The 26,471-nt window shown below is 40.9% G+C and overlaps 1 protein-coding gene across 1 annotated transcript in view; it reads left to right on the forward strand.

Annotated features, from left to right (window-relative positions):
- NECTIN3 (nectin cell adhesion molecule 3) overlaps nt 1–26,471 on the forward strand; it is a 74,824-nt gene that overhangs the window by 37,618 nt on the left and 10,735 nt on the right. The window contains exons 4-5 of the mRNA XM_056858180.1: nt 10,060–10,177; nt 15,297–15,448. Coding sequence (XP_056714158.1) covers nt 10,060–10,177; nt 15,297–15,448 — 270 coding nt within the window. The remainder of the gene's footprint in view (nt 1–10,059; nt 10,178–15,296; nt 15,449–26,471) is intronic.

A 26,471-nucleotide genomic window follows, 5' to 3' on the forward strand; every position in this document is an offset into this window, starting at 1 on the left:
GATAGAAAGGCAGAACTAGCATGTAAGAAGGTGCACGAGGCCTCTGCCTTAGCCATCAGTGCATCATTTACCTCTGCCTTAGTTTCCAGAGCAGCTATTATTTGGCCAGGAAACTTGCTCAGATCATTCCTCAGGAAGAAAAACAGGCTTGTGAAGGAGTATCAAGGATACTCAGAGCAGTATCCTTCCTAGCTGACTCTACGTTAGATACTATGCCCTTTGCGGCCAGAGCCCTGGCCACAGCATCTGCCGCTAGAAGGGCCCTCTGGCTTCGCCCCTGGCAGATTGAAAACCGTTCAAAGCCTGTGCTCATGGGTTTCCCATACCAAGGGAAGAGATTATTTGTAGATAAATTGGACCCAATACTCATTGAGACCAAAGGTAAGAAAAAAGCCTTACCTAAGAGTCTCCCAAAGGAATCCAGGGGTTTTTCTCAACCCACAACCTTTAGATCTTACCACACTCTCCAAAAATTCAGACCTGAGCAGCGCAGATTTCAATGGGGACAAAACCGTAGCTCCTTTTGAAGGGGGGGGGGCAGATTCAACAAGACTTCTAAGTTTACCCCCTTTCAAGGCAACAAAGGGGATAAACCCGGTCGCCAATCCAAACAATGACGCCAGGTCACAGCCCGTGGGAGGAAGGCTCAGTCTTTTCCTACCTCAGTGGTTATCCTCCCATCCAGACCAGTGGGTAGAAAACATCATCGCACACGGTTACAGTCTAGAATTTTCGCACATTCCGCCCGACAGACTAGTGGTCTCCCCAGGTTCAAAAGACAAAACCAAGGTTCAAAGATCCTTAGAGGCCATTCCACACTTACTAGACATCGAGGCCATAGAGCCGGTACCTCCATTGGAGCGCTCATCAGGAATTTATTCATTTTTCTTCACAGTGCCCAAAAGGGACGGAGGTTGCAGACCGATCCTAGACCTCAACCTTCTCAACAAATTTATACCTTTAAAACGTTCCTGTATGGAAACTGAGGTCAGTCTCAGAGGCTCTAAGGCCTATGGACTTTCTCACATCCATAGACCTCACCGAAGCATATCTATACATTCTAATCTCTCCTGCTCCTGGTACAGGGGCCAATCTGTCATCCCAATCCAGGATGGTTCAAAATGACCGTCTGGGAATTGAACGGAAAAGACTCTCAGCCTTAGGTTACAGTACTGACATCATTAACACCATTCAGGCAGCACGTAGACCATCTACTCAGATAATATATAATCCATCCTGGAAAGCGCTTGCCAGATGGTGCAGACGTAAATCTATTGATCCACTTAAGCCTAGAACCGCAGGAGTCTTATCCTTTCTTCACGAAGGCCAAAAGCTAGGTTTATCTCCCTCCACACTTCGTAGGCAACTGGCTGCAATAGCCACCATAGTACCTAGTGCATCGGGATATCGACTAACCAAACATCCTCATATTAAGGCATTCCTCAGAGGCTTGAGCCTTATCTCACCTCCTGTCAGACACCGGTTTCCCACGTGGAGTCTTCACACCATACTTACAGCCCTCACTAGGCCTCCCTTCGAGCCTGTTTCACAGATAAGCCTCAAGTGGCTCAGAATGAAGGCTCTGTTTATGACAGCAGTCACGTCTGCTCGCAGAGTTTCTGAGTTAGGTGCTCTTTCAATTAGGCCAGGGCTCCTTACCTTTCACAAGGATAAGGTCATTCTCAGACACGACCATTCCTTTACACCAACATACAACACTAGGTTCCACAAAGAGCAGGACGTAGTCTTGCCCTCCTTCTGTGCCAATGTTAAAACTCCCAAAGAAAAGTCATGGCACACTCTTGATTTACGAAGAGCCCTACACATTTACATTTCTCGCGCTCAATCTATCAGAAGATCTGACTCCCTGTTTATTAACATTTCACCTCCTAACAAGGGTAAACCCATGTCTGGGGCTTCTATCAGCCGCAACATTGCCTCCTGCATTAAGTCAGCTTATCAGGAGAGCAAGCTACCCATTCCAGGGGGCATCACCGCACATTCTGTCCGAAGTACAGCCACCTCCACTGCTTTTGACAGGCAGGCTCCCATCGAGGAGATTTGCTGGGCGGCCACCTGGTCCTCAGTGTCTACTTTTGTACGACATTACAAGTTAGATCTTTATTCCTCAGCAGAGGCTGCCTTCGGCAGAAGGGTCATGCAGAGTGTAGTTCAAGACGTCTAACCCTCCCAGATAAGGGAATGCTCTTGTATATCCTGCTTTGAAAATGCCCTTCTAGTCCCTCTGAGAGAGAATGAGCCTTGGTTACTCACCATGAAGGCTTCTTCTGCTCAGGGGGACGAAGGGCATCTTGCCCTCCCTGACGTCTATTATATATTCTGTTAATCAAAACTTAAGTAGTTTTTTCAGGTTAGGTATACTGCAATTACACATGACTGAATTCTTTCAATGTTCTTGTTAACGATATAAGGCTTGGAAAGTTTGAAATGGCTATAGGGGGCGTTTACCCCAGTAGGCTGGAAAAATTTAAATAATTGGTTCCTGCCTCCCGAGTTAAGAGGAAACGGAAACACCCACTTTGAAGATGCCCTTTGTCCCTCTGAGCAGAAGAAGCCTTCACGGTGAGTAACCAAGGCTCATTCCTCTCCTTCCCTTATCCTATCCTTTCTGTCTTTCTTTCCCTTTGTTGTTCCTTTTCCATTCCCGTTGCTGTTGCCTTTTTCATGTCCTTGGTCCGGTGGACTGCCTGAAAGTTATTGGCCTTTCTGATTTCCATCTCTGGCCAACCTCCTTGGTGAGCATATTTTTTAGGACGGTCACCATCTTTGTTTAAATTGGGTTTAGTTTTAAATATCTTAGTTGTATGTTTTAATGCTGATATATTTACATGGTTTATTGTATTTGTTTTTTTGGAAGCCACCCTGAGCCCAGCAGTGCCGGGGAGGGCGGGGTACAAACTTAATAAATAAATTACCATCAGACACTTTTGAAACAAATTTAAGTGGCTTTAAGCCTGACATGCAGATTGCCATTAGCCTGGTTACTTCTATCAGATACGAACTGTGAGCAGCAGCTCTTTGATGTTTTCACTATGTAAATATTTTGTATGTGTTTTATTTCTAAGTTTTAATGTGGAGTTTTTTTAATGTATGTTGCTATGATTTAAAATGCAGACCTGTGAGTAATAAAGAGAGGGCTGGATGGGTGATTGAAGTGTGTTATGATTGGATGGTAGCTGTACCCTAGGGGGTGGAGTTGACTGGATTGTGTGTGTGTGTGTGGAGGGGGGGGGAACCAGTTAGTGAAGTGTGTGAAAGAACTGGGTGAGGTGCTGTATAGTTCTGTGGGATAAATCTGTTCTGTACGGAAGTTATTTGCCTAAATTCTGTGAAAATTAATAGGAAAATTAAGCAATGTGCAAATTATGAGCCTAAGCGGCAAGTGAGAAAATAAGCCTTTGAGACTAGATTAATTTAAGGAACTTTAGAGAACCTATCTGGAACCATTACACTTGTGTACCTGTCTGAAACCATTAAGCTTATTAACCATACAGGAATCATTATGCTATTATACCTATAAATAAATTCTGTATTTAAGAGAAATAACTGCTTTCTTTAGAGTAATTTTGTCCCCCTTTATCTCAGAGCACCCGCATGCACTGACCGTCCTGTCATTATACCATATACAACTAAGCCATCCTGTTCTTTAGGTCCAACTAAGAGTTCTAAGGCGAGAGCCTTTGGTGGCAGTGAAAATAAAGAAGGCAAGGAGACAGCATAACACATGACACCCAAGAACACTACAGAGGTTACAGATAAAGGGGTCTCAGAAGAAACCTTATGAGCTGCATCACTGTAACTGACTTTCTAATTGAATGACTGAGGCACTTCATTTTCTTTGTTATTTTAAAAAAATCATACACAGGTTTTCCAGTCTAGAGCTAGCTTTAGTCTCCCTTTCTGTCTCCCTTGCCTTGTCCCGCCACATACCACGGTTATGTCTGTGGACTCACTACTGGAAGAACATGACACCTGCCTTATTACAGCAACTTGCCAAACCCAAATAGTGTGAAAGATAAACAAACTTCAGCTTTGCTGATATTTAATATTGATTTGCATCATTTAATTAACTATTAATTAACTATATCTACCAGTTCATCCTTGTAGTTCTAATTGCTAGGAATGGGTAGAAGCATCCTGTATAGCTTTACTGAGTTTTGGTAGAGTGAAGAAAGAATTTGTTCTGTTCATCTAAAACTCCATAGTGAATTATGGAATCTGGAATAGTTTCCAAAGTTTGTTCCACAACCATCCTGTTGCCAACGTCTTAGACTGCTGGGTGTGGGAGGATAGTTTCTAGAACAGTTACAGGCCATGCTACATACATGCATACTGTGTCTAACAGTCTGATGTATGCAAAAATCTGTTCTTCTCATTGGAGAGATAGCAGAGGGCCTGTCTATTGTAGAGATTAGAATGTTGTACTGAGGGCTCCCACAGATAAGTCATTGGCCACTGTGAACATAGCTCCCAGTATTTTTCTTTAAAAATCTGGCACTTAGGGACCCAAATTGGAGTGAACTGGGAGGTGTAACCCTTTCCCCTTGTCATTTTTCCAACCTGAAGTGGCCATAGAAACTGCTATTTGCCCTATTGGAGAAAAAACACAGGTATCTGTATCGGTATCTGCTTTTTAGATGGGCAAAAAACAAACCTGTGAATAGAACACCCAGCCAAATCTTGTGTATCTCTTGTGTATGTCCTGAGACCCATTTCGGCATTAACCTGGTGAGGTTTATCTTGGCCAGTGACACACTCTCAGAATGCCATGCTGGCTTGTTACGAAAATAAAACAAAGCTGAGCCATGTATGTTGTCTTGAGTTCCTTGGGGATGGCTGGGATAAAAATGTTGAAGATATACTTAAGTGAGGGAATCTTAAGGGAAAAAATCCTGTCGGCTTCTCAGACTTACGTGGAAGAAGATCTAATGGCATCTTAAATATGATGATCCCAGAAGTGGTCATGGTGTTATCTCACTCGTGTCATTTTATCCTTGTATGATTGTTGCTTCTCTTTTCAGAAGAACCAATCTCATGAGGCGACACTGAAAAATAATTATTAAAATACCCTTATGTTCCAATGTTGGAAAGGTTAGGAAACTGCTTTCTTCTTTTCTGGATTGGCCTGAAACTTGCTGGAAAACAGTAGTCTCTGGATCTGTTCTAGAAATGCTTTCACCCCACTGGATTCTGATGGGGCAGAATTCTTCCTCATCCCAACTAGATATAACAACACACAATTAATTTGGTATAGCTCTTTATAAGGCTGCTTTTGTATGCAAAACAGTTTACTGCTTGGAAGCATAATGCATTAGTTCCAGAATAAAGGATTGCACATAATCAATTTTTACCAATCTGAGGGTCTTGACTGGAAAAGCATGCCCAGCCTTTTAAATACGAACAAACCAAATTTTCATATTCTGTGAGGGTATTGTGTAATTTATACTGTAATTTTATCTTGTATAATTTTAATGTCAGTATTAATGGTAACTTGCTCTTGATAACTTGTAGGAGCTATTTGAACTGAAATTACTCTTATGCTTGGTTAAAATGTATAAATAGTATTTAGTACTGGAGTCCCCAACCCTACAAAAGCCCTTGAAAGGAATGTGCTCTCACTGTTTACACTTGCAGAACAAACATACAAGTAAATTGTGTTACATGAACAGAGAAAGCAAATACCATGCAGTACCTGTTGTAAATGCTAATTCAAGTTTGGTATTGGGGGGTGGAGCTTGCTGCAGGTAACACTGAGGTAGGACATTTATTTACCATCTTTCCATCCCACCTCACCCCACAGTATCTCAGTGTAATAAATATGAGTAGGGTACTTGTATAAACTATTTCGTGGATGGATCATAAGCAAGTTACGCTGGGCTTCACTTGCATGTTTTTTCCCCCTTAGCTATGCAGGGAAGAAGCTTGCTGCACTGCTGTGTTTTTAAGAGAGCAAAGGTAGGGGTTGATAGAGGACTTGGAGATTGAGGGCAGGGTGAGGTCTGGTGCAAGCGAGAACCGGCCCGCTTGCTCGTCTTGAAGGCAAGACCAGTTCTGTTCTTGGGCTGCCCTTGCCAGGCAACTTTGTAGGTGGGATGTTGGTGGGAAAACAAACCAGATTTAAACCAGAGTTCAGGCTAATGTGGCTAATAAACCAACTTCATAGCCTGACTTCAGTCCTGGTTTGAGATGGCCAAACTCATCATAGTGTGGTAGCAAGGTTTTGGATGATGAACTAATTATGCTTAGGTTAATTAAACTGTGGTTTTGCATCATGTCTGAACTGAGGTACAGCCTTCAGGGTTGAAGAGAATGGGAAAGCCAGGATTAAACCAGAGGTAAGGCTAATGTGGCTAATAAACCAACTTCATAGCCTGACTTCAGGTCCTGGTTTGAGATGGCCAAACGCACCATAGTTAGTGTGGTAAATTAAAATAGCATTTAAAATATATAAAATATATAATAATTCTGTAAAAACACACAAATGCACATAACAACACAACCAGGGAGGAGGACCAATAACAGTTATTGGGGGTACTACTAACAAAACAAGAAGGACTTCTCCCACTGGCAGAAGACAATGGCAGAGGGAGACAGAGGAAACTTCCTAGGGAGGTTCCAAAGTTTTGGTGCCATGACAGGGAAGGTCCTTTCTTTCATTGCTGCCCATCTAACCTCAGGTGGTGGGGGCACCCGAAGCAGAGCCTCTGAAGTTGACGGGAGTGGATAGGTAGGCTCAAATGGCAGAAGCCAGTTTGTAAGGTATGATGGCCCCAAGCAGTATATAGGACTTTAAAGGTCAACATCAGCACTTTGAATTGGGCCCAGATGCAAATTGGGAGCCAGTGTAGGTGGAACAAAACTGGAGTGATACGGTCAGGGTTGCCAGCCCCAGGTTGCCACCTGGAGATTTTGGGGGTGGAGCCTGAGGAGGGTGGGGTTTGGGGAAGGGAGGGACTTCAATGAGGTATAATACCATAGTGTCCATCTTCCAAAACAGCCATTTTCTCCATGTGAACTGATCTCAGTTGCCTGGAGATCAGTTGTAATCCCAGGAGATCTCCAGCTATCTCCTGGAGGTTGGCAAACCTAGTTGTAGTCCCTACAACCCACTCCAGTCAGTGCTCTGGCCACTGCATTCTGTACCAATAATGGCTTCCAGACCGTCTTCAGGATCAACCCCACAAAGAGCACATTTCACTAATATAATTAGATGTTACCAGTGCATGCACTATAGTGGCCAAATCTTTTCCACTCCGAAAGGGCTGTAGCCGGCTTACCAGCCAAAGCTGGTAAAAAACATCTCTGGCCACAGCTGCCACCTGTTTATCCAACAGGAGGCCTGGGTCCAGCTGCACCCACAAACTACAAATCTGCAACTCAGCCCAAATCTCCAGATGGCCTCTTCCAATGGCTTTACGTGCAGCCCCAACCATAACAGGAGATATCCCAATTCCTGGGTTAAACCTTTTTCCTACCAGTTACACTACTGTTTTGTCAAGTTTTAAGTTTCAGTTTGTTAGCCCTCATCTATCCCAAAACTGCCTCCAGGAACCTGTTCATGGTTTGCACAGCCTTCCTGGGATCTGCTAGAAGTGCAAGTTAGAGATAAGTGTCATCCACATTTGGAGGTAGCTCAGCCCAAATCTCCAGATGACCTTTCCCAGCTGGTTTAATTCACCACTAGGTGCATTAACAGGGTTGCACTCCCTCATCCATCTCCAGGCATAGGTCATCTACCAGGGTGACAAAGGCTGTTTTACAGCCCATTCCTGAGCCAGAAGGCCAAATGGGCTTAGGAGGGGACCACCCTACGTCGTTGTCCGTGCCACTTGCATCGTGCAAACTGGCATGGACAACGACGTAATGGCACTTGCGCTGGTCCCCCAGAACTGCTGTAGCAGTGCGGCCCTTGGACTCTGGCTGGGCCTCCCACTGGTGTCCTGCTGGTGCAACTGCTCACACCGGTGTCCTGAGAGGCATTCTTGGGGCGTTCCAGGGGGGTGGGGCTGCCAGTAGGCAGCCTCCTGACCCCTTTCAGGCTGGGAACGCCCCCTTACATCTCAGCGGTGCTGTGCCAGGTTTTTGCTGGCACAGCATCACTTTTCTCTATGGGGCTTCCCCCCCTTTTAAGTTTATTTTAAAAATACCCCTTTTTTATTCTGCAGCGGCCGCAAAACCTCCTTTGAGGTGCCACAGCCACGCTGTCCCCGGCCACTGCAGGACACAGGAATGCGTTCTGAATCCCATAACCAGACTGGAAACCAGATTAGAACAGATCTGGACAATCTGCTTCATTTGGGAATTCCTGAAGTTGCCCAGTCACCACTTGTTCAATCACCTTGGTCAAGAATGGTACACTTGAGACTGGTTGATAATTATTCAATTCTCCTGGGTCCAGAGTAGGTTTCTTTAGGAGTGGATGCATCACTACTGGCTTCAAGGAGGGGTGACCACTCCCTCTCTCAGGAAGACATTTACTGTCTCCCATTCCCAGTCCTCTAGCCCCTTCCCTCCATGCAGATTCAAACAGCCAGAAAGGACAAGGGTTGTACAAGCAGGTGATAGGTCTCAGACTTCCAAGAATCCTGTCCACATCCTCAGAATGAACAAGTTAGATATAATGGCGCCCTGGGACTGTGATCCTTTAGCTGCTAATGTAGAGTCCAAGTCAAAATAGATGTGCAAGATTTTATCCGCTAAATGCTTAGCAAAATTACCGCAGTGAGCTGTAGAGCAGTCCACCTCCAAAACTCCAGAACCCAGTAGACGTTTTAGCACCCGGGCGAGTTCTGTAGGTCTGCACTGTGTGGATGCAATAATGATTGAGAAATATTGTTTCTTCACTGCCATCAACACTATGGAGTAGGCTTCAAAATGATCTGTGGCCTGTGCCTTGTCTGATTCTTCCTGAGCCTTTCTCTAGTGTTCCTCTAGTTGTCTTTTCATTGCACCCAGCCCCTCAGTAAACCAAGGAGTTGTCTGGGCTGTTACACCAGAGAAAGGGCACCTACAAGTGATTGTGTCAATTGCCTGGGTCATTTCCTCATGCCAAAGGTTAACCAGGTCATTAACAGGAGCACAGAGCATACCTGGAGAAAAATCCCTTAATGACTTCTGAAAACCAGTCTGATCCATCAGGCTATGGGGTGGATAATGTTAAGACCCCTGCAGAGTTTTGATATCTCTGCAAGTTTAAACCCCAGCAAGTAGTGACTTGTCTATGACAATGGGGTGTCTTTAAACCCCCATGCACACCTTCTGATATGGCTCTTACACCATGGCCTGAGGAGCTAAGCATCTGTGGAAGCAGGGTCCTGTACCAGTGTCTCTAGTTTTAGGTGGAAACACTCTCCAAAGCAGACACATCTTTACCATGCTGAAAAGCTATGTTCATATGTCATTGGTGACTGCGTGCAGACTGCTTGTGTACAGTTTCAGTCATTCTCTGTGTCAGTATGATTGGTTGGTTGATTAATGGGAGGGGGGCACAAGTAGGGGCTGAATCTGCATTTTGGTTCCCCCTCAGCCCTTCTCAGGGTTACTGCAAGTAGCATTCGTATGGCTCCTATTCTTGATTCAGACTTGTAGCTGATGTCTGAGTATGGTTTTTGCTATCCCAAGGATAACATGAATATTTAAGCTACATTAAAAAAAAAAGGATGCTTGTGGGAACAACGTAAAATACAAAAAAATGAGTTAATGCCCCCCACCTTTTTTGTAGTAGCAACTTTCTCAAATGAGTCTTTTGGTTGCTGTCTTAAAATAGCTTATCTCTGTTCTGCCTTGAACCATATAACTTGTTCTGCTTTGTAGTAGTGGTAGTAATAAGAATGCTGTGATTAGGACTATAAATTCTGTATGAGCTTGTACATAGATTGACAAGAAGAAGACTGAAATACAGGAATATAAAGTAATCCTAACTTGAAGATATGAACATATTTAAAAGGGAGCCTGTTTTTAACTGTCAAAGTCCAGTGTTGTCTTCTTGGTTGAAGATCTGACATGTTTCGTAATCCCTGATTACAATTATATTTGTAGATTCCCCTGAAGTTACAGTAACTGGGTATGATGGCAACTGGTATATTGGCCGAGAGAATGTTTTACTTAGATGTAATGCTGATGCAAATCCACTACCAATGGAGTTTACGTGGAGTCGGTAAGTTCTAGTCCAAATATATCTGATACTTTAAGTATTTTCTTTCGCTATTAATGTTCATAAAGATGTTTTAAACTATCTTCAATTTCAATCTAAATTCTTTATGCAGTGCTAGTGAATAGTCTTTGCACACTGTGTTGTAAGTTAATTTAGCCCTGAGTTAGTAATTCATTACTTCAGGGTATAATGATATTTATAATGCTCTTTTAAAAAGTGTGTGTGTGTGTGTGTGTGTGTGTGTGTGAGAGAGAGAGAGAGAGAGAGAGAGAGAGAGAGAGAGAGAGAGAATGAGAATGAGAATGAGAATGAGAATGGTTCTTGAAAGTTAAGTGATTAGCCATAATACCTTGATGGAACCCCAGTGACTGGAAGCAGTAGCTTATATCCAAAATTTGCTTGCGGAGCTCAGAATGGTGGTTGGGGGGGATTGAAATACTTCCCCATTCAGCAGCTGACACACCTCTTATCATTAGAAAGAAGTGGTAAAATACAAGCCCATGTACCTCTGTTTACCCCACTGGTTCCCAACCAGGGGTCCATGGACCCCCAGGGGTCTGCGAGAACTAAATTAAGGTCCGCAAAACAAAGTTATAAACCCATAATAAATTAATATTTTCAATTAAAAAAATAAAAATATTTATAAAAATATATATTCAAATATTATTCTAAGCTTAATGTTTAACTAACAGTTATGATTAAAGTTTATTTTCAAATTCTCTGAATTTTTATTTTGAACCTTGGGGTCCTTGCACTGAACAAAAAAGTCCTTGTGGTCCCTGGTCAAAAAAAGGTTGGGAACCAGTGGTTTACCAGGTATACTGGGAGTATTGTAATGACATTTTGTTTAAAACAGTCTTAAAATGCAGTTTCAAAGTAATTGGTTGGTTTTGTAAATGGATTTGTCTGCAACTTTATATGAAGAGAACAATGCTTAATCTTCGTGGCTTCTGTGCAGTCCCACATGGGATTGCACATGCTCAGGCCAGCCGCAGAGACAGAGTAGACAGCTTCTGGAAGGATCAGCTCCAATGCAGTGTTGGCCCTCCCCTCTGAATGCGTCTAAGTCCCAATGGCTTTTCCCGCCCAAAGGACACGTCATGGAGAGGCAGGGGAGCACTCTTCCCTCAGATCTCTTTCTGCTGTTGCTGAGAGAGGACTTGTTGAGAGCGTCGTGCTGTTCTTTGGTCACCTTCTGAGATGATTTTTCTGCAAGTTCTTCTTTGATTCTGGATCTTGCTTCGAGTTTCATAAGGATGGTGTTGTTCAAGAAATGCCAGAGTTGTGACACGAAGATGGCTTCCAGTGATGAATATCCTGATTGCCTCTTCTGCCTTGGTGAGGCACATGTCATGGCTTCATGTCAGGCTTGCAGTCTGTTTACCCTCAAGGTCAGGCAGGAGATGGCTGTGAGGTTAAAAGCATCCCTTTAAGAAAAATCTCTTTGGCCAGACCAGCTTGAGGATCAGCCCAAGAGGTCCCGTTTCCCCTTGGTTTCCTCTGCGCCCCTTCCTCTGACTAAACAGCCTCAGGAGCAGTCTTTGGTTGATCAATGGGCCACTTTGGAGCCACCCATGAAGAAGGCTAAGAAGTCTAAGCGCACTGCAGCCAAGTCCTCTTCTAAGGACAAGACAGCAACTTCCAAGTTGTCTGTGCCTCTTCATGTTGGTTCCGAGACTTCGATGTCTGGAAAGTGTCGGGGCCGTTCGACTTCAAAGTCCCCTCGGTGCCAACGGTCACCATCCACCATACTTAGCTTACCAACGCTGTCTGACTGTGACCACTATTATCCGCCCCGATGTCCTTCCCTGTCACCTCAACGCTGGTCTCAAACTTTTCTGTCCAAGGCACCGTCACCTCAGCATTGGTGCCCATCTTGGTGCCATTTGGATTCACCTCAATGATGCTTACCCTTGCCTTGGTGCCACACTTCACCTGGTTGATGCCAGGAGGTGTTAGGCTGCAAGAACAACTTTCCTTCTCCGTGCCATCAGGGTCATAGTCCTACCCCCTGTAGTGATGGTGCTGACTTGTCTCCTCACAGGAGAAGTCACACACTTCCCTGTGGGGGCAGACGTGTTTTTCTTCTTCTGAAGATGAGGTTGTTGAGATGCCAGTTATACCGTCGGACTGTGAGCACCACTCCTCTCAGGAGTCGCATTATTCTGCTGCCCACTTGTGCCATCTGCACTGGGCTCCATATCATTGTTGTCCACCACCATTCCATCTGTCATGCGGGTTTTTCGACCATTGCCATACTGGCCATTCCATCAGGTCTGCTCTAGCGATGAAGAGATCCACCGACCTTCCTACTTTGACTTTGACCTTTCACAAAATATTCTCCGATCCACATTTTTTTCTAGACCTTCAATCTTCTTCGGAAAGGAAACAACACACACTAGATGTATGCAGGGCCTTACTTTTTTATTTGGACTGTATGAAAGAGTTCAGATTAGATGACAATCTTTTGTCTGTTTCTGAGGTCCTAAGAAGGGAAAAACTGTCTCTACCCAGACTTTATCCCAATCGGTATCATCCGCAATCAGACTTCTGTACACCACTGTGGGGGTTAACTGTCCACTGTCAGTGCATGCACATTCTACCAGGGCTTGAGCATCTTTGGCTGCCTTCTCTTCTCATCTCGACATCCAGGAGATCTGCAAGGTGGCTATGTGTTCTGCTCCTTTGACCTTTCTCCATCACTTTGCGATGGATGTGGACGCCAGAGCTGAAGCCTTTGTGGGGAGAGCGGTCCTGAATTCACAGTTTTGTTAAGACAGCGCACAGCCTCCTCCACTGTAAGTGAGCTTGCTATTCTCCCATGTGGGACTGCACAGAAGCCATGAATATGAAAACAGTTCTTACCTGTAACTGTTGTTCATCGAGTGGTCTTCTGTGCAGGCACACATCCCTCCATCCTTGTCCGCTATGGGCTCTCACTCACTTAATGTGATCTCTCTGTGGCAGCGAATGGAGAACTGAGGGAAGAGTGCTTCCCCGCCCACTTGCCACGTGTTCTTTGGCCATTAGGGCTTGGATGCTTTTGAAAGGGAGAGGGAGAGCTCTGTCAGAGCTGATCCTTCCAGAAGCTTTCAACTCTTGTCTCTGTGGCTGGCCTGCACATGCACAGTCCCATGTGTGCCTTCACAGAAGACCACTCAATGAACAGCTGTTACAGGTAAGTGCAAAACTGTTTTCCTCTGAGGCATTGGTGAAGTTTCTGCCCCACCTCCTTCTGATCTCCCCCCCCCCTCCAGTCAGGGCAATAAGCTACTTTTTAGCCAATCTCTAGGTATATGTGTCATGGTAGTTTGAGGGAGAGGTGACAAGAACTATGTCATGTCAGAAGAAGGCATGCAACTGTTGAGAAGCAGTGAAAGGCCTGCATGCTCCCCTCATGTAGATTCGGTATCCTTCTAGGTGTAGAAACGCATCTTGGACAAGCTGTATATATCTACAGCACGCCCAGCAGAGGTAAAAGCATTTCACTCATTCTAGAAGAGAAAATATTCCATAAGAGGTTTTTTTTTTCTTCCAGTACTCACCAAAATTTCCAATTTTTCTGTTGGAAAAATTTGGGGGAAAAGTCTTTAAAATGTTCCTGCCCCCTAATTTTGGGGAAACTGACACTGCGTTCGTCTCTTCTCCTGTAAGCCCTTTCACTACCATAAAATATTACTCTTGGGAGTTTCAGGACCCAAGGGAATTAACAGCTGCAGTGGGCGAGGGTAAAATGTCCCCCTCCTCTTGCTCTCTCTTCAGTGGAGGTATGCTGATCTGTGTGGGAAGGAGGGCAGTATCAGCCCCTCCTCCCTATTGCAGCTCCTTAACTAGGGGGGTGCTAGAATATCTGCCAGTTCAGTTCACTTTCTGTTGTCCAGTGGTGATCAGGCAACCAATTCATTTGCAGGCTTTTCGTAGCCTGTTCATGTGTGTGCAGGAACAGGCTACTTGCATCTATCAGAAGCTGACTCCCGGCTGATGAGGGATCAGCTGAGAGTTGGCTTGTTGATCTCCCATCTTGGAAACTGCTCTGTTCCAGGTTTACTGAAATGCAAGAATTAGAGGTAGTGGTGATGATACTGATCACTCTTCTCTTCTCCCTATGCCAAGCTGTCAGCTTAGTCTGCAAAGAAAAGGAGACAGAGAAGTTCTCTGTGCTATTTTTTCCAATGCAGAGTTTAAAAGCATTGCATCTTTTCACGCTCAACTTGGAAGGGAGAGGAGAAAAATCAGCTCTTTCCCTTTTGGTGCAGAGGTAACTGCATTGCTGCTGCCCCTATCTAGTTTGGACAAGAGAGAAGAGCTCCCTTTTGCAACTCCATTGTGTAGCTATTTTGCTGAAGGACTAACGAGCTGTGAGTTGGCTTCTGACCAACAGGAAGTTGTTCAGTTTGCTTGATGCAATCTGAACACATATCCTTAATAGGTTTACAGTCTGATTGTGAGTGTCAAACAAGAGTAACTTTGTCTGCTGCACAGGCTTGCTGAGAAATTTGCGGCATCTCTATCCCTGACCATGTAGCTATTCATTCATATGGGTTCTGCATCCCAGGATTAATCTTTTAGGAGTCAAAAGGAAGTGCAAGTGCAAAGAAGAACATGGGAAACTCTGAACACTGTCCATTGCCACTTCATTTGATAGTGGAGAAGAATACTAGTTTTTTATAAGAGGGTTGTCGTTTTTTTAACAGGAAGCTTGTGTTCTCCCCCTCCCCCCAAAAAAGTGGTACAGTCCAGGAATTTTTTTGTTACATCATCCACTATTTGTGGCTAAATCTTAAAGGAAAAGCTTTTGGTAATCACCAAAACAGTGGTCAAAAATGGCTTAGATGCTTATTAGATTCCTTCCTGAGACAAAGCAGCTTAGGTAAACAATCGTAACAAGTTGTCTGCCCGAAATTTAAAATCATATTTAGTAAGTTTATATTGTGTGTTTCTGGCAGTATTGGTGAAAAGTAGTAAGTGAAAAAATGCAGTATTGGTAAGAATTACACCTCTCAGTTTTCTTGAGCAGATGTAGCAAACAGGATCACAGTTTTTCTGATTCAAATGTGAAATACTTTGTATTAGCTTAATGCACAGAATATTCAAACTGCCTCTAAACTTTTTTGTAATTCAGGTTGGATGGACAATGGCCTGCAGGTTTACAGCCTTTAAATAATACTCTGCATTTTCTCAGCCCATTGACTTACAATTATACTGGAACTTATGTTTGTAAAGTGGCCAATTCTCTTGGCCAAAGAAGTGATCAAAAGACCATCTACATACTAGGTGAGTTATTTTTTCTTTAGTATTAAATCATAGATTTCTAGAGATATTCTATCAAAAAGATAATTGTCAAAATTGAGGATTAGTTGTGTTTCCTCTTAATTGTAGTAGCTTGAGAGAACTTCAAGGTTGCTTACACTCAGTGAGTTAACTTGGTTCTTGTTGCATGATATCTGTGTTGCATCCCTATATATTTTTGCTGATGTATCTGTCCCCAATACAAGTGGCTGTCATTGTTTGTGATTGTAGAAGATGGTGTACCATAACTTAAGACCAGCCTTAAGAACACGGCCATGCATGTACTATATGTATATGTATATATATATTAAGTAGGAACAATTTCTGCCTCTTTTAAGACTACTGAGTATTTTCTTTAGAACTGTAGCTAAAAGCAAAAGTAGGAACATGAACTTCAGCATTGGCTGGGTAGGAGAGTTTCATGTCTTGATAAGTATTAGCATTATTTTTTTCATATTGTAGTAGGGAAGCTGATATAACATGGTAGCTAATACCGAGCTATATAACAGGATTGCAGTAGGATAATGTATGTGAAGTTCAACGTTATGTGGATGCTACTGGTAATAACTACAGTAATTACATTCCAACGTACATCCCTTTATTGTCATGTAGCCACCTCTGTCATTTTGCAGCCTGCCAGATAATACCCTCATCAAGTGTAGCCTCCCTAATAAAATATAGTTGAAAAAATGATATGGAGAGCAAGTGAATGGCAGTTCATTGTCTAAGAGATCTTTTCAAACTTTGGCAACTGTTTCTCTTCCTTCCCTTCTTTATCTTCCTGAATGTTCCCCTCAGGCTTTGTTGAACTAAAGATGAAGGAGAGAAGCCTGCTTCTAGGAATTAGTACCTGAGTCAATGCACAGTGTGAGCACTATTCCTCTTTGCATCATTTGATCATGTTTCCATATTTCATTTACACACAAAAATAGTATAGGAAGGAGAACCAAAGAAGGTGTCAGTCATGATCTCAAGTTCTGTAAGTGGTTGTTGAGACTGAGGTATGGGTCAGTAGGTTCAGCAAACATTCTTTCAAATGCACATGGGAATAACAATTTTCGTTTAAGGCTTTTCCCCTGGTGGTTCAGGACAGGTTTTTTTTAAATTCATTATTGGTGATTTCATCTAAATGTAATTTGGATGTGAAGACTGATATTGAGATTAAAAATGTCAAGTGTTTTGCTTACTCACTGTCTAGGTTGAAGGACTTCCTTACATGTCTTGACAAAATTTCTTTGGCTTTAGGAGCCAGCCCAAACTTTTTGGAGCTGGACTCATTTTTCAGCCTTCAGGGTTTGCTACTTGAATGACCACATTTTTTTCTTAATATTGCTGCCTCGAAACCTAATCCTAAACTCTTCAGTTTCTCACATTTTTAGAAAGCTGTAATACAGGGTAGCCCTAGTTGTCACCACTGTCGCGGTTCGGGCCGTTAAATGTCCACAGCAAAAATCTAACCTCTAACCCTAACCTATCTTCTCCTCAATCTCTCATATTTCATCATTGCTTTAAAAAGCTCCATCTAATTGAATATTGGAGCAAATACAGAAAGCAACTAGCTAAAAAAAGAGATTGTCTACCTCTGCTGAATGGTGTATAGTTAGCATACAAACAAACAATGGCAAGGACTTGAAGCATATACATTTTTATGCCATACAACAGAACATATTCTGATGTGAAATAATAAATAAGCATTGTAGGTCTGAGGATTGCCAAGAGGCACTACAAATAAAAACATTGCTGAAATCATTGCCATAATGAAATGTCTAGGTGCCATGGCACCCTAGCACCTGGGATTTGTCGAGTCTTGCTTCATTAATGTTTTTAGGTCACCCTTTTACTTACAATAAAATAATTTTTTTTGTAATGAGCTGTGAGAAGCAGCTCAGTTTAAACTGTCTGCAATCACTTTATTGTTCAGTAACTTCCCTTGTAAGTAAATGTCTTACTGGACATTTTCTCTAGTTTAGTTGTTTATATAATAAGCTGTAAAGTTGTTTATATAATAAGGTGTCACTTCAGTTGGCTATCAAGATTAAATTCTGGTTTGAGAAGTGGCATAAAATGGATATTGTGCTGTGAAGAGAAGACATGGTTCATATATTTGCATCTTGCTGATACCTTAACATTATTTCCTTTCTCTTTATCTACATATTCAAGTTTGTATGACACTATATATTTGAGCACTCTATTGTCTGGAATTCTGCTTACATATAAAATTGGTACATTAAATATCAGATTAATTTGCTGCTTGGTTAATTTAGGAAGTAGCAATGGTATAAGCTTTAATGTTCAAGCAGAAATCAGTACAATAATAGTATGTAGAAAACACCCTGGATGATGTTTTAAGAAGTACACATTGAGAAAGAAGGGTTTGGATGGCAAAGACTGTTGAAAGAAAAAAATTGAGGGAATAAGTGACCTAGTAGAAAACCAGAAGAAAGTTCAGGATTAAAGTTTCAAAGGAAAGATGGAAGCAGTAGGTTACTGGGTCGGGTATCTTGTGGCACCTATAAAGACAGGGGTTTGTGAATGAGATCCAGCTATTGTTATCAACAGTTGGTTCTGCATTTAGTAGGTTTTATCCCTCCATCTATGAACTTCGTGAAGTGGTACTTTCCAAGCCCTCCTTCTGCTGTAGTCAACTTGACCCCTCCATATTTTTTCTTCCTCTTATGGATTGAGAGCTGGCTGAAAAATAGGAAGCAGAGAGTAGGAATCAATGGTCATTTCTCCCAATGGAGGGATGTGAGCAGTGGGGTCTTCCTCAGGGATCTGTGTTGGGACCAGTTCTTTTCAACCTGTTCATCAATGACCTGGAGTTGGGGGTGAACAGTCAGGTGGCCAAGTTTGCAGATGACACCAAATTATTTAGGGTGGTTAAAACAAAATCAGACTGTGAAGAGCTCCAAAAGGATCTCTACAAACTGGAAGAATGGGCATTAAAATGGCAAATGAGATTCAGTGTGAGCAAGTGTAAAGCGATGCATATTGGGGCAAAAAATCCCAGCTTGACGAATACACTGATGGGATCTGTGCTGGCAGCGACAGACCAAGAAAGGGATCTTGGGGGTGGTAGTGGATTGCTCGATGAAGATATCAACCCAGTGTTAAAAAGGCAAATTCCATGCTGGCCATAATCAGACAAGGAATAGAGAATAAAACTGCTGGTATCATACTGCCCTTGTACAAATCTATGTTCTAACCCCCCCCCAATATTGTTTCTTCCAAAGGCTTAAGCACAGTCTTAAAATGGCATACAGGTTGGGTGCCTGCCACTTGTAAACTTTGTGGGCCATGACAGAAGGTAGAGAGAAGAAAAGTCTAAAATGATTCACACCCCCTTTTTCTTCCACTCTCAAGTTGCCTGCCTTTTGAGCAATCCAAACCACCAGGTGCACTGTTCTCTGTCTACCATATGATTCTGATGTGATGCAGCAGGAAGGTGGGATTAAATGAAGCCACCTAGCCTAATGGTCAATTGAGTTCTGTCTACCTCAGCCTGAGAGCCTGAAAACGTTCAGCACCTGCTCCCAAGCAATTCTGCCTGTTTCTGAGATTTGTGAGGAAAATATATATCCTCCAGCTTCTAAGTTGGGCCCAGGAGATATTGTTTGCTAAGTTTGTGTTACTTGGTTGGGAAGAGGTGGAGAATCCCATTACCTGATTTCATGCCTGGACGTGAACTGTAATCTGGTTGTGAAGCATAATTTTCAAGATGTTCCCCAGATGTCTGTACCATAGCAATGCTTTCTTTGCAAAAATATAGCTACTAAATAATAAGTGTTCGATTACAAGATGTTGGAGGGATCAGTGGCCTTTATTAACTTCTTTTAAGCTATCATTGCCTAAGATCCATTATCTCTTCTATGCAGTATCTCTATTTACTTTCTCTGTTTCCTCTTTATTCAGCTAATGTGCTTTAATATGTTCACAAAGAACATATGATAACAAATCACCTAATATATGTAAATAAACAATTCCTGTAGTGATAGATAGTACATAGCTCTAACAGTAATAATGTTCAATAAACTACCTTTTAACTCTGTAAGCAAGACACAATGAAAACACTACAAAGATCATAAAACAAGACTAAATTATAATTTGGGTTAGTTTAAAACTATACAGTTCAAATATAATCATATTAATGGCTGAAATTGCTTAAGTTATTCATCTGGAAAAAAAACCTGGGCTAATGAACCTTTCTAGATTGTTGTCCTGCCTACTCAGTTAATGCTATCTTGGAAGAAGTAGTCAGACTAATATTTCATTAACAGTTTCCTCCAGTTAATTATATTTCAGAGGGACCACGTGATTATATCTAGCTGCTTAGAATTACATACCTTTTGATTTTAAATTCTAAACTGTTGAGTTTCTCCCATTGCTAACTTTTTGTAGTGCCTTGGGAGGAAAAACTTTATAACTTTATTGATTGCTCAAATCCTTTTGAGTAAGCCCAGCCTGAGTGTTATAAATAAGCTAATCAAAAATCTTTGAATGTTAAATGTAATGGTTGGGACCCAGGAGTGCCTTCGGTATGCTCAGTGAACCTTTTTGACATTTTTTTCTTTTGACTAGCAGATTCCTATCCTGTATTACATATTGTTTGTGAAACTGTCCTAGTGGAGAACTGCTGTTGAGAAACTAGTCCAGATCTTTTCTTGGGCACATTAATCGAATCGCACAGTTCTCTGGACCCATGCCATTGGCATATTGTAAAAACACTGGAGCTTTGCAATGCCCAAATGTAAATTTATCTTTACTTGCAAAGTCAGCATAATAAAGACTGTGTGTACTATACAATCTGTAAGTGTATATAATGTCCATAATAGAAGTAAAGTATAACATTACAGTGTCAAATATTGGAAGCATTGTATGCAATGCACCTATCTCCAGAAATCAGGTGGTTTTGAATTGCAAACTACTTTGTTTTTATTTGCGCTACAAGTTTTTCTCTTTTTAAAATCCTTATTTGGGTTAATTATTTCTGGGTACCTTCCATACTAGTAAGAATTTCAGAAGCACTGAAATACATAACAAACTAAGTATTTGATTACAATTTTCATAGCTATGTAATTGAATAATGCCACATATTTGGGGCAAGAGTTAAAGTCGTATCTAGCTAACTTTGGCATGCAGTCTATAGTTTTTCATTCTTTAACAATGGTATCAGTATTAGAATAAAGTCTAGTTCACCCCAAAATAAATTCTGTGTTCATTTTGTTCACTCAGTTTTTAATTCTGACTTCAGCGAATAGGGCAAATTTTCACTGTTTAGCTGTTGGAATTAATCCCATGTGCTTGTTCTAAAACAGCATGGAAACAATTGCAGGAAATAATCAATTTTTATACTTAAGTGAGCTGTCCAGAAGCTGTATGACTGTTATTTTAAGTTTGTACTTCTGCCAAAATTAATGAATAATCATGGAAATATATGAAGAATGAAAAACTATGTTGAGTACACTTACCTTCCCATCAACTGTGCTTTCTTATCAGCTCTTAACTGGTTTAGTTTGCATTGACATTCTTTGCCTTTTCTGTGTCTTGTGTATCTCTTTGGTCTTCCATTAGATCCTCCTACTACTACCACATCACCACCCACGATTCCATGGCTTTCTTCAACTGATGGCATCACAGGTTTAACAACACAACCAAAACTAATGTTTTTTCCAACATCATCATGGCCAGAAATGCAGGAAGACAATTGGGGCGTCATCATCGGTAGTGCAGTGGGCGGGGCTCTTTTCCTGATACTTGTAAGTGTCTTGGTTGGCGCTGTCTGGTATAGGAGAAGGAGGACGTTCCGTGGCGACTACTTTGCAAAGAACTACATTCCACCATCCGATATGCAAAAGGAATCTCAAATAGATACTCTCCAGGTAGATGATGTGGATTCTTACCCTGACAGTGTGAAAAAGGAAACAAAACATCCAGTGAACAGTCTCATAACTAAAGACTACTTGGGAGAACCTGAAAAAAAAGACTGGAACAATGTAGACACTATTAACAGGTACCAGGACAGGTATGAAAGACCAATGGATTACTATGAAGGTGGAACACTAGGAATGAAATACTTGGGTGACGAATGTTACGATGAAAATGAAGATGACTTAGTTTCACATGTAGATGGTTCTGTAATATCTCGAAAGGAGTGGTATGTGTAATGACCACTTTCAAATCTTGACAGTACATAAAGCCCCTTCATTAGCTGATCACTTTCAGATTGTTTATACTTTTTCTTGAGGAATAAGCTTTTTGAAGTTGATTTTCAAGCTTTTTATATTCTAACTTGACAAATGAAATGTAAAACCTCGTTTAAATGTATTGAAGCTGCTTTATGATTTTTTTTCAATGCTGTACTACTGTCTTTCACAAGATCTGAATTTTAACATAGTGCTTTATTTGGCCTATAGCACAAGTTAAAGATCGAAGTGCTAAATGGAAAAAAAACCATGAAATTATTATAAAGAGTTTGAAATGAAGCAACTGTCTTTCCTTGTGACTACAAACTTGTAATCAAGAATTATCTTGGTGCATATTTTTGAGCTATAAATTTGAGTAAAAAGCAACATGAAACTGATTCATATATAGAGCTGATCTAAGGCACATTTTGTTTACATAAGGTAATTTTTACAATATGAAATATTCTGATGGCACAGTTTTTTCAAAGCTTTATTTTTAGGCTTTCTGCACAGAATTGAATACCTCTACATTTTTGAGACTTGCCATAATTAGACACTGTAGTGGGTGGTACCTCTTACAGATTACTTGTTGCACTGAACCTGTTGCAAATAGACTTTTCAATGAACAGTCTTGCAACGTATCACTATATTTTTACACTGCATTTTAATTCCAAACACTGGAATATTAGATTCCAAACACTTTAGCTGCATTTCAGAAGAATCTTTTCCAAAAGGTTGATTAAATGTTGCTTCAATAGAAATGCTCACCTTAACTAAAATAAAAAGTAATGTTCGGAAGATGTTAGGTTTCCCTAAGAACTCTTCAGAATGTTAATTAAGCACAAAGCTATAAATACATTCAGTTAAAACACAGATGCAACTTCTATATTTGAGTGAAGATGCATTTTAAGAGAGAAAAAATCAGCTTTTCACAGAACTTTGTGGAGTTACAAGGAGTGTGTGGGCTGTATAAAAACATTGACCAAGGAGCATAATTTTTTTTTAAATGCAAAGGCAACCTTACATTTGCTGAATTCATTTTTTTTAAGTATATGTAATTCTGAAAAAATTGCCTATTTTGTGGTGAAAGCATGAAAAGGTGTGACAAGACACAAAGGTGTCAGCTTAAAGTGAAGCAATGTTAGCGAAATCATCTATTGAATGTATAGAGAGGCTTTTTGAAAAATTAATGCTGCTTGAAAAGAAATGTAATAGTGTACAGAGAACAACTTACTGCAGATGCAAGGAGTTGAGTTGGAAGACAGAAGCAACAATTTTATAAGAAAGGGAGTTGCTTTCTCTGAAATCTGGCTTAGGAGATTCTGCTGTTGAACAATACATCAAGGTTATCAAGGTTTTTTTAAAAAAAGAATGCAGTTTCTTGCTGAGACTTCAGCATCATTAGAGGAGCTCAGTGGACATTAGTTTCAGGCTTAGAAATAAGTCTCACTCACTTGAGTAGGACTTGTCAAATGTGCACAAAATGGAATGTAGTTCATTTTCAGTAAATTATCTAAATTCAGAATCTTTGCAAATGAAGTATTAAATTATTTTGGCAGCCTAATTGGTGATGTACACTCTAGGGTAATGCTGTGTAGAAACTATTTCCAAGTATATATCTGTGAGTAATATGAAATCATTACAACATGATCTACAGTATTTTTGAGCTTTTCAGTGAGTACAGTATCTGTATTAAGGTGCAGTTTGACAGTACACTGTGACTTGGTTGCTATGTCTTCAAACATGTGACTGCAGTTTAGTATTTATAAACATATGAAACTGGTTTTCTACACATCTCTATCACATTGATAATTCAAGTGGTAACATTACTTTACTTGACCAAAGTCTCTCTTCAATACATTAGGAAGTGAAATTATCAAACCATGCTTGCCTGTGAACTCAAAATGAGTTACTGTAATTACTTTATGGATCTGGCCCATTACTAGCTGATGTAAACTTACTTCAGTCAACTTATGGCCAGGCCCTAAGCTAACAGCAGGTCCTAACTCTTATGTGTGCGTGTGTGTTTGTTTATTACCTTTTTTTAAAGATAGCTTGTGGTCTTAGGAACATCTCCATTGTTAACAATAGTGGCATACTTCGTGTAAGCCTCCCCAAACACTTTCTTGTAACACTCAAATCTAGAAGCGAGTACCAATGCTCTGTGTTCTTTATCTTAATTTTGTTGAAATCTATCAAGAGTTTCACAGTTAAATATGAAGAGGTTCATATTAGGGTTAAGATGTTAAGTGTTGCAGTGTTTCTTTCCTAATGTATGTTTGGTGTAAATAGAGAACTGATTGTAAGTATGAACTAGCTGTTGTGTGAAATAAATTTTTTGTTAAATTAATTTCTTGAATGCAGGTCATATGAACAAATGATTGAAAAACACATTAAGTGATGTGCTAAAGTAGGCTAGCAAACTAGAGAGCAAAGCATAGCTGGAAAACATCAAATTGGTATTTCTGTGCAACGTATTTGAATTGCACTGGAAAATAATTTCACAAATGGACTGCTGGTCAGCCTGGCGGACTGCCATTAGGAAAGATTGTATATTAAACTTAAACCATTCTAGCAGCCACTTATGCTCTATCTGCGTATATAATCCATACCCGAAAGGCAGAAAAAGTCGTAAGGTTGCTTTGTTTTTTAGTTATACAAAGTTCAAACTATTTTGCTTGTTGAAGTGGCCAAAAGATTTAGTCTCTCAACCACAGAAAAAAGTCTATAAAGAAAGTCACCAGGACTTAACCTAATGTTGCTGTCCAATAATTGTTTCCATGAATAATATTTCAAATTCCCCAAAGAATAGAATCCAGCCGTATGTGAAAAATGGATAAAATCTAAGGGAGTTGGATCCCACAGATTCATTCTATTAACAATGGCACTTTCCACCAGTATAAGACGCCTTCTTCTGATGGAAGAGGCTCGGTTTTTCTGCCAGCATCAGAGAAAGGCTGCTTACACTGAAGGAAAGTGCCATCATTGGTGGAACAGATTCACAGGATCGAACTCAAGGTTTTATAGTACTTAATACTTATAAACCTCTCTAGAACATTTTAAGCTGCTGTAGCTAACGGTACCGTTTCCATATTAATGTAGGAATACTTAAACAACAGTAGGTTTTATCACTAAGGATGGGGTTACAAATTCACTGGTTTTCCATGGTAGCTCCAGTGCATTATAGATCTGCCACTTTTCTGTTTTTGCTTTGTCACAGTTAGTTCAGACTGCTGAACGTATGCAGTTTCATGTTTGCACGTTCCCCCCCCCCCTTTACAGGTTACGGATTGTTCCATCCCAGAATCACATTGATTAAATCAGAGTAAAAAGAAGTATGGATGTGATTGCACAATTACATCTAGATTCCTCTTTTGTTCTGTGATTTAATCGGTGCAAATCTCAGCTTCAGCTCATCAGTACCCAGTAAGAAAACAACAAAAATGTGAACTGAGCAAACATGCAGTTTCATTAGTTTATTTTAGACATGCTCCAAATGATGTCCAAGGGAAGGTGAATGCACAGAACAGGGAAACGTCCTGATCCATGCTTACCAAAGTATTTTGTAGAGCAACAAACACATTCTAGTTTAAAAACTACTAAAGTAGTTTCAAAATGGTGCAGGAAGCCTGGGATCAAACTACTGATTTTTACCTGTCAAAACTTTTGCTTACTTTGCCTTTTAGAAGACACACAGAATAGGCTACTTGTGAGATCTGCATTGCACTAGATAGTCTATGGGTACATCTGGACTCTGCAGTTGCACTATTGAGTACCTTCCCTTTGGAATGCAGCAAAATAAACATTTAAATAACATTGGCTGTTAAATCGCTGGGACAACACTTTTCAAAATCAAACCTTGTCAGATGTGTAGTTTGGAAGGATCAGTCTGTCATCACTGGTAGTCGAAAAGCTAAGTGACAAAACAAATAAAACATAAGGATAAAAACACCTGTTCAAAACTATAGTGTTTGAAGATTTTTCAGAAACTATAGAAGTTGTTTCAGTTTGGATTGATAGTAGGTAGTTGTTTGCTGAAGGAGTTTGCATGTGCAGTCATGTATTGAGTATAATCTTGTCTGTTTTGTTAAATGTACATGTATCAAATCAGGTAGACAAAATGCATTCTTGCATCTAATGGTATGTCCTGGTGTTCCTACACAGAAGTGAGGCTTCTTGCAGGAAATCGTTACTTACAGAGCACTTTTCACCTCCTGCTATATTAGAATTAATGATTTGAGACTAATGTAATGCTGTCATAAACTTCCTGACAATCATCTTTACTAGTTATTTGCTGTATTTCTAACCCATTCTTCTTCCATGGAGCTCAGAGCCACTTATATATGGTTTCCATGTGGTGCCCTATGCAGGCAACTTCAAGTCAGATCTGCTGAGTTCCACTAGTTAAACTGCATCATGGGATGCAGTTGGGCTCCTTTTTGTGGGGTAGGGGGAAGTGAATTAGTAGTATTTAAACAAATAAAATATTTCCGCTGATCCTTCTCTGGGCTGCACAGTGTTGCTGTTTGGAATTCTGCAGGTTGCAAAGTTATATTCTGTGTGTAGTAACATTTAAGCGTTTATTTGGATAAGAAGTGTTTGACCATCAATGGAAAAGCATGTTAGAAATGGCAGCCATAAATCAGTTTGGACCAGATAATGCATAGGCTGTAGTTCATTACAAATATGAAAACTGATAGATTTTTGTGGCAAAAAATGAAATAATATGCAAGCCCCAACACAAATGAATTTAAGTTGTGAGTAGCTTCCATAGAAAGTAATAGAGGCTTGGGTTAAGCTTATCTTTTTTTTTCCTGTTAATGCCA

The sequence above is a fragment of the Euleptes europaea genome, chromosome 12 (genome assembly GCF_029931775.1).
Source record: "Euleptes europaea isolate rEulEur1 chromosome 12, rEulEur1.hap1, whole genome shotgun sequence".
In the NCBI taxonomy this organism is placed as follows: Eukaryota; Metazoa; Chordata; class Lepidosauria; order Squamata; family Sphaerodactylidae; genus Euleptes; species Euleptes europaea.